Source organism: Python bivittatus, unplaced genomic scaffold (genome assembly GCF_059951505.1).
Source record: "Python bivittatus isolate LINGU-HERP-01145 unplaced genomic scaffold, Pbiv_v1 ctg000210_np1212, whole genome shotgun sequence".
In the NCBI taxonomy this organism is placed as follows: domain Eukaryota; kingdom Metazoa; phylum Chordata; class Lepidosauria; order Squamata; family Pythonidae; genus Python; species Python bivittatus.
Window position 1 is genome coordinate 11,274,930 of NW_028277053.1, and position 13,586 is coordinate 11,288,515.

General features: G+C 40.6%; 1 protein-coding gene across 2 annotated transcripts in view; it reads left to right on the forward strand.

The window, feature by feature from the left end:
• VWA8 (von Willebrand factor A domain containing 8) overlaps positions 1 to 13,586 on the forward strand; it is an 88,173-nt gene that overhangs the window by 59,661 nt on the left and 14,926 nt on the right. Inside the window, exons 31-38 of one of the 2 annotated variants that reach the window (XM_088139487.1) lie at positions 1,452 to 1,519; positions 1,611 to 1,736; positions 4,119 to 4,228; positions 5,106 to 5,260; positions 6,281 to 6,482; positions 7,474 to 7,555; positions 8,604 to 8,808; positions 12,991 to 13,099. In XM_088139487.1, coding sequence (XP_087995613.1) covers positions 1,452 to 1,519; positions 1,611 to 1,736; positions 4,119 to 4,228; positions 5,106 to 5,260; positions 6,281 to 6,482; positions 7,474 to 7,555; positions 8,604 to 8,808; positions 12,991 to 13,099 — 1,057 coding nt within the window. The remainder of the gene's footprint in view (positions 1 to 1,451; positions 1,520 to 1,610; positions 1,737 to 4,118; positions 4,229 to 5,105; positions 5,261 to 6,280; positions 6,483 to 7,473; positions 7,556 to 8,603; positions 8,809 to 12,990; positions 13,100 to 13,586) is intronic. The other variant, XM_088139488.1, reaches the window with a different exon arrangement.

The window sequence follows — 13,586 nt, forward strand, 5'->3', positions numbered from 1 at the left end:
GGGCAGTCTCTGCATAAACTGAGGCTGCAGTGCAAGTGGGACTGTAATCTCAGGGATACAGACAAGTCTACAGGAGAATGGATGAAGAAGAAATTCATTCTTTTGGAAGAGCCACGTCCAGTCCAGACCTAAACTCCAAAGAAATGCTGTGGCAAGATATGGAAACAAATAGTCCAGGCTGAATAGCCCTCAAATGTTACTGAGTTGAAGCAGTTTGCTGTGAAGAATGGGCCAGAATCGATCACCAATTATAGACCTGCTTGGCGGTAGTTACCATAGCTAAAGGTGGTACAGTTAATGACTCTAAGGGGACAGTTGCTTTTTCACATTGACAATCTCATGTTGGATGAATTCATTTATGAAATCATGGGAACCAGCTCCAAAATGTGGTGTTTGTTCACTCAGCACAAACACTTTGTACATCAGGAGGACCTACATAAAGTTCTGATACAAATGTAGGCAAAAATTCAGAATATCTGAAAGGAGGTGAATACTTTTTCACAGAACTTGTGTATGGGCAATATGTTGTTAGCATTTTAGTTCTCGTCTTTAAACAAGCCCAGCACCTAAATTTCAGGTAACTGTTCAAGACTAGTTCTTTTCTCCGAATGATTCCTAAAAGCCCATATGGATTTCCCTCTTTCAATGCCTTACCTGAGCATATGAGTTTAATGGGCTATTCTAGTACCTTAGCAGAGGGTTTCCCTGTTGTGAAAGGGTTGTGTCTTAAGCCTTTTCAGGCTTAACACTCCTTGTTACACAGTCCTGCCACTCCATGCTTCACACTTATTTGTTCAACTTTAACTCTGCTAAGAGAGCATATCTTAAGGAGGTTATTTGTGTAGATACACAGTTAAATATTTGCCCTTTCTGTGGACGGGTCATAGGTCTACAACAATGAACAATGCTAAAATGAAAAGTTTACAGGGGTCTCAAAGATTGGTTTGAGAAATCATGTTTGTCTCCAGCTTGTTCATAACTCCAGCAGTTATCCAGTACAGTTATTATATATCTAGTTATTAAACATCTGTAATAATAGACTTACTGTATGTCCTCTGTATAATAGTCAGTACAGAAGCCTGTTGCAATTTGAATGATATAAATCGAGTGCACCCTACTGGAAAATTGAGTTACATGCTGTGATGATGTAGCTGCAGTCTGATAAAATAGGGGCCATTTTTCCCTACAGTGCAATTGTATGCAAATGCGTGGGTTGCCATGTAACATTTTATTTAGCACAGAGAACAGGAATCAAGGTTGGCATTTCTGGGAATGGACCCTCACGCCCCCGCCCCCCAAGTTAGATCTCTAAGGACCTTTTCTTGTAACAGCCAAGTATCCACCTGCAACAAATGCAGAGAAGCAGGGATTTTAAAGCTTTAGTCAATTTAGCAATTTGGCAGAGGTATTAAGATTGATTATTTTGTCTTTTCCTCCTCCCCCCTGCCCAGAAGACAAGTCACAAAATGTGCAAAGAATTTTCGCACAAGAACTGGCTGGTGTTCTACAAAGAGGAAGGGTAAGAATGAATTACTTATTTTCTTCGCTTTCAGAGGCATTCCGTCTCCTGTGACTCACCTAAGCCTAATCTTTAGCATTTGATCTTTCAGGAGCCATCTTACCGTTCTCGATGTCCTGGAGGGCAACGCGCATACCATCTCCTTGCCAATCAGCCTCAAGTCTGTCTTTTTAGTGGCTGAAGACCAGTGGCTCCTGACGGAAAATAAAACCAACCAGTAGGATCAACATTCTAATACAGATGCTTACATAATCTACTGTATATATAAACATAGATACAGGTGGTTTTCCCATACCTAAATTTTTACAGAAAAATATTTCTTTGTAAGCTCTGAGAAAAAAAAATTGCCTGCCTCTTCCTTTAGCAAACCTTCTGGCATGACTCAGCCAAAGCCAAGTATTTCTGTAGTCCTGTTGGTTTTCATGGATGATTCATCCACTTGATTTACTCCATTTCATTGAAATCAGTGAGATGGTAAGGCGCTAAATGTGGACTGTGAACATTAAGTCCCCAGTAAAGCATGTGGAAGTAATCTTTATGAAGAACCCAAACTATTTGCAGTTACAGCAAGAACGGAATCTATTTGTGCTTCTACATTAACTTTAAAACTAGAGAATTCCTTTTTCTACCTAGAGAAACAGATTTTTTTTTTTCCTTTTTTCCTCTTTTCCTTTCTTTTTTTTATTTCTTTTTGTGGCTCCCTTCCTAGTTGTTACCAGGTGAGAATAAGGAACAGTGGCTGGGAATAATTGTATTATCAGCCTGTCTGGACACGAGCAGAGGGATATTGGGGATAATTATGTTCCTCCAATATCATGTGTTCTCATATTAATGTTTATGTTTTTTTTTAAAATTTATTTTTACCAGTTATGTACCGTTTCAGTCTAGATGGAGGAAAAGTGGTCTCGTGCACTTGGTAAAAGTTTTAGGTTTACCAGATTTTTCATGCAGACACCATCTACATGAAGCCTGTGGGCGAGGTCATCCGGCAGTGTGGGGGGCAGTATCATTAGTACACTGATGATACTCAGTTGTACATCTCCGCCCCAGGCTGGACAAGTTCAGGTGCTTACCCCATGCCTGGAGGCTATGACGATCTGGATGGAGTTGAACTGGTTACAACTCAGCGCTAGCAAAATGGAGTGGCTCTGAGTGTTTGGGTCCCCTGGAATTGGAGAATTGCCATCTTTAACTCTTGATGGGCTGACACTCCCCTGAGCAGAGTTGGTGCATAATTTGGGGTTCCTCCTGGACTTGCAGCTCCTGTTCAAGGAGCAGCTGGTAGCCATGGCTGAGGGTGGGGATAGCTTTTGCACAAATCCATTATATCCATTCCTGGACCAGGAGGCCCTGCTCATGGTCATTCACGCCTAAGTAATTTCCCAATTGGGCTACCACAATGCACTGCACATGGGGATGTCTTTGAGGACCACTTGGAAGCTTCAGCTGGCCCCAAATGCAGTGGTGACTGGTTTTCCACATTACACCGCCGCTGTGTGAGCTACATTGGCTCCCAGTTCCTTTCTGGGTGCAATTCTAGGTGCTGGTTATCACCTTTAATGCCCCACATGGCAAATGGCCCGTTTATTTGACCACCTCTCCCTGAGGATATCTAAGGTGGGCATGCTCCAGGTCCCCTCTATTAGATGATGTCATCTGACAAGACCTAAGAGGTGGGCCTTCTCCATAGCGGTGCCTACCCTATAGAACCCCCCTGAAATTTGGATGGGCCCTACCCTCCTGCCTTTCCACAAGGCCATTAAGACCTTGCTGTTCCCCCAAACATTGGACCAGGATGGGAGTTGAGCCCAGCGTGTGTATATTTGGGATAGGAATGTTATGGCACCTTGGCTGTGTGACATGGTTTCATTTTCTGTGTTTTATTGTCTTTTATGTTGTGAGCTGCCCAGAGTTACAGAGTTATACTGGCCATATAAATCTTTTAAATAAATAAATGAAAGGGTGGGTGACAGAGGAAGACAGGGATAAAAGGGAAGGAGTGTATGAGAAGAAACAGCTGATTGATAATTCAATTGTCAATAGAGTCAAAATGGTGCTGTTCAGCTATATTGATTACTTGAAGGCAGAACATGACCTGTTTCATTCTTCCTGGGAATCATCAGACATATGTCTGATCTTATTTTATGTGGTTCAAACCGGCATTTTTAATGGGAATCCTCTCTCTGAACTTAAAAGAAGGTGGGTTGTATATACTGTTCTGCTGCTCAATACCCATAGTTAGTTATCTCATTCATAGCATAAATCAGTATGATGTACAAAGCAGCCTTGAACCGCTCACAAGCTTAATCCACCCACACAGGCAGTAGCATCCATAACACACTGCAGTGATGTCAAAATGACTTCATGTGCATCATGATGTCATTGCACTAAGGACAGGTCCCATCATGATGTCATGTTACCTGAGTCATCTTTTCTCCCCCTTGCTTCACCATACGGATACCCATGCTTGCAGACTTTTATTAGGACACAAGCAGAAGCGGGGAAGGATCATGTATGGTACCTTCAAGTCCCTGGAAGAAAGACGAGATATTAAATTTGGCCAATTTAAATAACATGGATAATTCCTCATGATTTCCAGGAAGTACCTGTTGACTCAGCCAATGCATCTGGAAATGGAAGAGACTGGAGTAAGCCAATTACACGCACTGGCCGAGGAATCAGTGGAAACTGGATTTGGGCAAACAACAAGTATGGAATTTAAAACTGAATTGTCAGCATCTTTGCGGTTATTTTTGTTTGCTTTGTTTATATAATTATGAGAATGAAAAGTTTTAAGGAAACGTCAGTTCAGAGGATAGATTTGCTGAACTCAGAGTATTTTCCGATGGGCAACTCCTAGTGTTCCCTCTTCTCAGTATATGGTTAAAAATAAAAAAGTCAGAAGAAGCTGTGAAAAAAAAAATGGGAGGGTGGCAAATGGAAATAACAACTTTCTAACTTGCCTGAAAATCCCTAAATGAGGTGGGCTGTTATCACTATAAAAGCTTAACCAAGTAACAACATTCAAGTACTTCAGGCAGATAGGCTTGTCAAAACATTTTGCTGTAATTTGCCAGGAAAAAAAATCATCTAAAAGGTCAAATATACATTGAAAGGTAGATTTTATTAAACATATTAAAAAACAAGAGAAACACAGGAAAATGAACTACTAGTATATACCTCACTAATCTAAGCACAGAAAATGATATTAGGAGCATAATGGAGATATCGTCAGTGCCCAGCACTCCTTGATAGACTGAGAGATGAGCTGAAGAGAACCTACTCTTTTTAATTATATTTTCTATGGAGCTGAACAAGGTGATTGTTGAGTACCTTGTTTTACTAATCACAGAATTGCACATGAAGAGGAATACCCACTTTACTATCTCAATACCCACTTGAGATAGGAGGGCTAATTAAACAAAGGGTGAAGGTAATCTCCATCATAAAATCTGTTCAAGAGATTTCTTCAAGTCCAGTTTGCTCCTGAACCTAAATAACCTGATTCATCATCCCACTGCTCATCTTGATTTATGTTTTCAATAAACACCTATTTTGTATTTGTTTGCTTTGCTCTTCTGCCTAGTTTTTGAACCTTATGTGCCCCAGGCTGTTTCTCGGGATCAATTGTCTTCCGAGAACTTAAGCAGAGCAATTGAGCAGAAAATCAGTTCCCCCAATCGGATGTTCTCTAACCAGCAAGATTATGCAACTCTGGTGGTTGGATTCCCAGATCTCATGGTACGCTTTTAATTTTTTTTTTTAATTTAATTTAATTTTGAAAGTTCTGCATCCGTGATTATGTCCAGACCAAGCTTTCCTCAAACTGGGACGCTTTAGACATCTTGCATCTCAGCATTGTGCCTGCCCTGACCGATCAGTTGGAAAAGCAAGTTGCCGAGGTTGCATCATTTAGCTAGATTATGAAACCTGGACAAGCTGTACGGCATCCTGAAATAAATTTAAATAAAAAATCCTTAAGAAATTCGTTCTTGAATTGCAGGCAAGAATGTGTTTAGTCTGTTAATAAAAAGAACGGCCTTCTCTCTTCCAGTCTCTCTCTCTCTCATTCTCTCTCTCTTTCTCTCTCTTTTTGTTTGTTTGTTTGTTTGTTTGTTTTTGACATGTACCTAATTGCTATTCCCTTCCAACATTTGTGATTTTTCATCCTTGTAACAGAAAACTTTGATTCTTGGCATCATTTTCAAATAGAAGCAGCCCAATCAAATGTTGTTCTGACACTGTTCAGGTAGTTCCAAAGACTGGTGAGCTCAGGGATTTATCACTGCATGAAATACCAAAGAGGACCAGGGCTAGCATGAAAATCACTTTCTGGGCCCTGTCTCATCAGGTTTCAGGAGATGCTATTTGGGATGTGCTATCTAAGGGCCACCAAAACCCTGGAGCCAAAACTTCATTCAATCCATAAACCAGAAGTTAGCAACAATCTTGGCAGGAGAAGGACGCAGAACAGCCTTAGTTGTAATTCTGAGCTATATAAATGCTTGGATTTCAGTAAGCCGTTCCTGTGAACTGCTTAGTGCTGAAGTTCTAGTTGGAGTGCAAGATCTTCTCCCCCATCCACCAGCTTCTTCTCTGAACGGATTCTGGATGCCTTCTGGATATTGCTCACCCTTTCATTCCTTCATCATCTAGATAGCTTCTGTCTTTTAGAGCCTGAAGGTTTTAAATTAATATTTCATTTGGTTTTAAGGAGACACGTGTAATTTAACAGTAATGTACATGTTCTGTGTACTACAGTCACCCAATGAGGTTTACAGCTGGAAGAGAGGCTCCCCCCTGGGCAGTAGACAGTTTTCACCTGCTGATCCACTTTATTATGGAAAACGTAGCAAAAGTGGAGTGGCAAAACAAGCCAATTGTGTGACTCTTGCTGCTGCTAATCAAGTGGTGAGACTTTTAGCCCCTGGAGATGTGCCTCTGAAGGAACTATATCCTAAAGGTAACCCAACTTCTTATTTTCTTATATCCTATATTCCTCAAGTCTCATATAAATAGAAATACTAACATGTCTTCTTCCTCAAGCTGTTTCATCCTATATACTACCAAGTAAAATGCATAGAAATGAGCTGTAAAATTTATTGCGGAAATTAGACAAGACTAGAAGGTTTCTTTGAAACCAGTTGAGTTTTATATTAGGCAAGGATCTAATCAATTTCATGTATGGTGATTGCTTTGAAGTTAGGGTCATTTTCTCTTTGGATACAGAGTAAAGTTTAGGCACCATGGGATAGTAGATGCATAAGGAGGCTGTGAATTCTGCACTTAGCCCCATTCACTGAACACGTGCATGGCTGAAGTAGAAAATGTCTTTTACATAGGTTTATCAACACCTTCCACATTCACAAATTATTTCTTATCTAAATGCTGGTGCACTTTAGTCCTGTATTTCAACACACGTCTATAAACTTGATGCTGAAAAGATGAGTCATTTGTCTTTGTTCGCTTCCATTTCAGTGTAATTAAGGATTAGAGGCATCTGTGGTAGTGAAGGAGAAATCCAGTGTTCAGAGCTATTGAAACAGAGTGTGCTTTTTATAATCTCTTGTGCTTTAAAAGAGCTGAACTGAAGGTGGGGAAAGGAACTTTGAACTCATTTATCTCAATGTATCTCTCCGGCATTCTCTTTTTCTAGAGCTGTTAAAAATGCTCTTTAAATATGTTTTCAACCTAGTGTTTGTTGTGAGTTGTTTAAGATGATTGCAGTCACACGTGATTAACTTTTATTTGTGTTTATTTATATTTCAGCATTCAACTGAATAAATATCTGTCTTATTTCCTAACTTTAAATGTCTTACTATAGGAATAATTTGAGTTATTACTGTACTTTCCAGTACCTCTCCTGATAAAATATTTTAGAATGTTGTAGAGATGTGATTTATCAGGGTAATTAATTTGAATTACAAAATCTCTCCAAACATTTCTGTTTGCAGATGTTACTCCTCCCCAAACTGCTGGATACTTGGAAATTACAGATCTTACAACTAAGAAGATTAAATATATTCCTATTCCCGGGTAATTGTATTTTATTATGTAAAATATCTCACATCAACTGTTGGAGTCAGAGGACCAACAGAGAAACATTGCTTAGGTTTTTCACAATCTTTGTAGACAGTGTAGGGGGACAACTGTGTTAATTTATGGTAGCAAAAAATCAGAAGATGCTACCAGATTCCTTCTGATTTTCCACAATCTTTGGTAATACATATCAACGGTCTTTCAACCCTACTCAGAAATAACTTACCGAAGAGAACAATGGAGCATCAAGTTTTTAGTTAGAGGTATAGAGATGAAGGTATCTATCATCTTGCTGTAGAAAGAAAATAATATCTGTTACCTTTGGTACTGGATTTACTGGAAACCCACATTCTTCTAGGGATGAATGGAAGGGTGTCAAGACATAATCCAGTCTGAATCAATCTTTGCTTTCTTTTTGTAGATCACAGTAGGGTTAAGGGAAGGCTGAAAATCCAAAACTTTCTGACTTGAGATTTCTTACAGCTCTATAACTTCCCAGCAAATAAACCTTTACATACAAACTTCTCTCAGACTGTCATTCTTGGGACTGAGAAAGGCAGAAGCAGTGGACTCCAGTTGCGGTTGAGATATCAAGCTGTCAATGCTTGTCCAAAAATGAAAGTGGGTAAATAGAGAAATCCAGAAGAACTGAGTTCAAAGCAGAGTGGAGTCATGATACTTAATGGGAAACTGACCTAGCTACTGTTTCTGTGATTCTCCCAAATACAAGCCCGCTTTGGCTTCTGTGCTCTTTGGAGAAAGAACAGGCTAAAGATGATATCATCATCATCATCCTAAATTACTGTAATCATGCAAAATACATCCATAAATATAAATAATAGTCCAAACTAGGCCAATAAAGATTAGTTAAGATCAACCTATTCTTAAAAGTTTGCTAGAATCAGAAGTCTTTATATTGCTTTCATCTTCTTCAAAGTTTAGCAGCATTTTAAATTAACCATAAGTGGTGATTATATTATCCAGAAGGGATGCCTGTGGTGGTAATATTGCTGCAGTTTATATATGAGCTTCTTTTGGTTTTCAGATCAATGAATCTGTCTCCGTACACATCCTGGCTATCAATGATTTCAGACACTGATGCCTTGTTGGCTTCACTAGGGAAAAATGGAGTGGTGACTGTAGACATGGGGGGCAATATCAGACTCTGGGAAACCAGTCTAGAAAGTCTTGAAAAATCACTCCAGGAATGGAGAACCATGATCGGGCAAGAGGATGGCAGGCCTGTGCAGGTAAGATGAAGCATTTTGAATATTAGAGACTCCTAGTGTTTTGTTTGGAGAGTAACGCAGAGGAGGTAGTGAGTTCCTGGGACTGAAGTTTCTTCAGAGAAGAAGAGAACATCAGTCCTTGTGGTTGGTAGTCATTATGAAGATTTCAGGTAAGTCAAGCCTGGTTTAAGTAGAAGTCATAATGACTACCAGTCACAAGGATTCAGACCTGAATGGTGTCTTCTTCAAACTCTAGAGTGAAGCAACAGATAGCAGTAGTTTAGCACACAGAAATGCCTCTTCTGGTGTCCAGGGCAGCATTTCTGTGTGCTTAACCCCGTTACCTGTTGCTTTCACTCTAGAGTTTGAGGAAGACACCATTGAGGTCTGAATGTAGATCTAGTACCATGAACCCACCCAGATCTGAAAATAGAAAGACAGACTAGTCCCCTTCTGAAGGAAAGACTGTCTCATCCCGTTTTAGACCCAGGAACATTTTCTAACAAGATAATTGTTTGTTAGACAACAACCTCCCTCCAACATTATTTAGACCTGATAGGGTGATTGTAAACAAGGATGCGAAAAGCAAACAAGCTTTCCATGGATCATTTCTCCTAAGCCAGACTCGCCTTGTGTGTGATGTTTTATGTTTACTGGAGCTAGTGCAACTGCTTGCATGTTCTTGCTCTTGGAGTCGTTGAATGTCTTTCATAGGTCATGAGAAAAAACAAAAATTTCTGGTAGCCTCTCATATTTATTAGTCGGCCTGTTTCATCCCTTCTCTTGGTAATAAAGTGGCATCAGCGCCATCTGCTGGTCAGAAAGGAATATCTTGGATGCAGATGTAGTTCTTAAAACTGTAGTTTCCAAGCGGTGAGATGGAGAATCATGCAGAGATTTTCAGGAATGAGAAGAAATGCATGGGCAAGCAAGAATTTTCTTTTCTCAAAATTGCAGAAATTCCTGAAGGCAAAGTATATATTTGGATACGTATTTGGAAGATTGTTTGATATTGCACCATGCGGGCATGGTTTTCCGTAGTTTCATATCCGTAATTACAATAAAGTAAAGTAAGAAAGTAAAGTTCACGTGGTACACAAAGAGTAAAGAAAAATCCTACGTGCATGTTGGTCAGGCATTTTCTCCTAATTGGGTGGAAAATGTGCTTGAAGGCCCAGCAAATCTTTTGACAAGTGGGAGAACTATTTGGAATACCATCAGTTGCAGCATATCCTCTGCAGACAGAGATACTCTAGTAAAGGTAAATTCATTCATAACTCTACAGAATTTAGCCTGTGTGTAATCTTCTGCTAATAACTTCTTATCTTCCTACCTGCCATTGCTATCTGTGGTGGATTACTTGGAAATGTCAAGGTTTAAAATAATCAGGAGTGGTTTGTATTGGTATATATTTGCAGAGCCGTCATTGCGAGATAATTCCAGTCCTCATTCTGTATCTATAGAGAACAGAGTGATTGCAAAGACGATAAAACATCTCCACCCTTTTGGGTCTTCACAGAAAATGTTTAAGATTTCTTGGATGTGTATAAGCTGTTGACAATTTAGCTTCCTTGCTCTCAAGCAACAAGGAAGAATTCTAGCAACATGGATAGGGACACCCTGGAAAAAGAATCACTGATGACAGATTCATGGGTTTTTCTGGAAATGAAGCAAAACAATGGCATAATGTAGAGTTTCTCAAAGTTTGCAATACTGTGCCCCCCAGTGCTAAACGTGCAACCTTCCTCATGAATAAAACTAAATGATAAATAAAAGAATAAGTAATAAATGAAAGTGCTGCGATTGGCAGATGGTTTTGACTCATGGGTTTATCCATCTCTCAAATATAGCTCCAGGCTTTGCTCCCCACTACACCAGTACAGGCTTGCCAAGTCAAAATGGCAGCCATGACCCCACAGTCATAGCTCCGCTCCCTTTTATGTGTATCGTCACATACATAAAAAGGGGGGCAGGGTCCAATCGCCCAGTCAAAGCATTATCTTGACTTCTTTGACACCCTTTCCCAGGTGGACATCTCTGCTCTGTTGTTTGCCCAGGTAAAATGGGAGTGAGTTTTGAGAGTTTTGCCTACATTAGCCTGATCAGCATTTTAAAAAAAATGTGACCGACCCACTCCATGTCATAATGATCTCTCCCAGTGGGTCATGACCCACACATTAGGAACTTCAGGAAGAATATAGAGTTTGCTTGGAAGCACCCTGATCTAGTAAAGTGACTAAAGCATTGGGATTTTATTTTGATTCAGTCTTTACATATTATTTGCTCCTTTATGTGACATGAATTTTTGGAAATGTCAAATTCAGTCAATTCTCCTGCTGCTGATGTAGCTTCTTAGAAGCTAACTTCTAAAATAACCCATCCATCTATAAAAAAAAGTTCATTTTTCTTTTCAGCTGATTTCTCTTAGGAGCTTTGGTCATTAGATTTATTTATTTGTTTGTTTGTTTGTTTGTTTATTTATATGCTGTCCATCTCCCCCAGAGAGTGACTCTGGGCAGCTTACAATTAAAATCCAAAACAATAAAAACAATAAAAATATAAATATCCACATTAAAATACGTAACTAGTTCCTATTCTATATAAAAGCCTATCTACAATTCAAGATGATGGGGGGAGCAATATCGATTATCCCACCAGCCAATTCCAACAATGCAAGCCCCCATCAGGCCCCCAGGCCATCTGGCATAGCCATGTTTTTACACTTTTTCGGAAGGCCAGGAGAGTGGGGGCAGCCTGCACCTCAGATGGTAAGCTGTTCCTCAGGGTGGGGGGCATGGCAGAAAAGATCTCTTCCTAGACCCTGACAGCCAGAATTCCTTGACTGGTGGGGTCCGCAACATGCCCCTTCTGCTGGACCGAGTGGGGTGGGCAGATATAACGGGCAAGACAGCTCCTCAGATAACCTGGTCCCGTGCCATGAAGGGCTTTAAAGGTGATAACCAACACCTTGAATTGGACCCAGAAGCAAATGGGCAACCAATGCAGCTCGCGTAACAGGTGTTATATGTGCCACCCTGGGGGTGTTCAAAACTGTCCATGATGCTGCATTTTGCACTAGCTGTAGCTTCCAAATACTCTTCAAGGGTAGCCCCATATAGAGCACATTGCAGTAATCCAAACAGGAGGTGACCAGGGCCTCCTGATCCAGGAAGAGTGTAACTGACACACAACATGAAGTTGCACAAAGGCCCTCCTAGCCATGACTGCCATCTGCTCTTTGACAAGGAGTCGTGAGTCTAGGAGTCTAGGACCCGGTGCGTAACCCCCAGGTTACGCACCGGGTCTGTCTGGGGTAGTGAACCCCACCCAGAACCAAAGGTCCTAGATCTTGAGGTTCTCCATACCCACAACCACAGCATCACTTAGGAGCGCTCCTATTTAACATCTACATGTAACCGTTGGGTGAGATCATCCAGCACCATGGGATAAGGTATCATCAGTATGCTGATGATACTCAACTATATATCTCCATCCCAGGTGACCTAAGTGATGCTGAGGCACCACACAAAATAGGGGCTGCAGGCTGGACCTCTCGCTCCCTATCAACACCGATTAGTATTGGCCTTGGAGGAAAGAGCTGAACCAGCACAAAACTATGTCGCCCAGCCCCAGCTCCCGCAGCCGACCCAATAGGATGCCATGGTCGATGGTATCAAAAACCACCAAGAGGTCAAGAAGAGCAAGGATGGACGCACTACCCCCATCCCACTTTTGCCAGAGATCATGTAAAAGTACAACCAGTGCTGTTCCTGTCCCATAACCGGACCTGAAACCTGACTGAAAGGGATCCAGATAATTCGTTTCCTCCAGGGTACTCTGAAGCTGTCGCACAACCACCTTTTCAACAACTTTACCTAAAAAGGGAAGGTGGGAAACTGGACAAAAATTGTTCAAAAGGATGGGATCTAGCAACAGCTTGAGGAGGGGCAGACCATTCTTTAAAAGAATGAGTATCCTTCTGTGATGCATGACATTCTGTTACTGTACATGTTCCTTCATTTTCCCAGTTATTATAGAATCAATCTTTTATTTATCAGGAACCTGTTTCTTAATGCATTGGATCATCAGTTCTTTAGGCCAAGGAACACTATTCTGTCAAAATTATTCCATGTCTGTCTCATAAATGTAGCAAGATGGATTCTCCTCTAATTCTTGGCTCCACGTGTTGTATTTCCTCAACAGATAACTATCCAAAGGGACAGTGGTTTGGACGTCAGCTCTCCTAAACATGGGAAGATAGATCTAGACAATGCCCCTCATGTTGGAGGAAACACTTGGGCTGGTGGGACAGGTACAAAATAATTTTTTGCTCCTGTGCGTGTAGCTTCAACTTAATTCTTTGATGTAAAAAACAAAGTGGGTATAGCAGAGTCTACTGAGAATCAAGTCTCCAGTAATTTCCTTGCTATGAAAGATGCTCTTCCAGTGGTACCCACAGGAACTGATGATTTGTCAAAATGACAGAAGCATTATTGTCATACAGACTCCACCTCTTTTGGGTGCATATGCTCCATTCCATATAAAAGGAGCGGAGCTGGTGTCATGATGTTGCAACCCTGTTTTCATCATTTGTCCCATCTTCTCTCTTCTGTGCTCTTGTTTGGGCTCTCTTCCTCTTGAAATGATTATGAAAAAAGAACTATAAATTTCTCTCCTTTCTTCTCCTTCACATCTATGATAGTTGTAAATATTATATATTTCTTTTGAATACCGACATCACTTTCTGTGCATGCATACAGTACGTACTGTATTTCTGTTTGGAACTTCCTTTTTCCCTA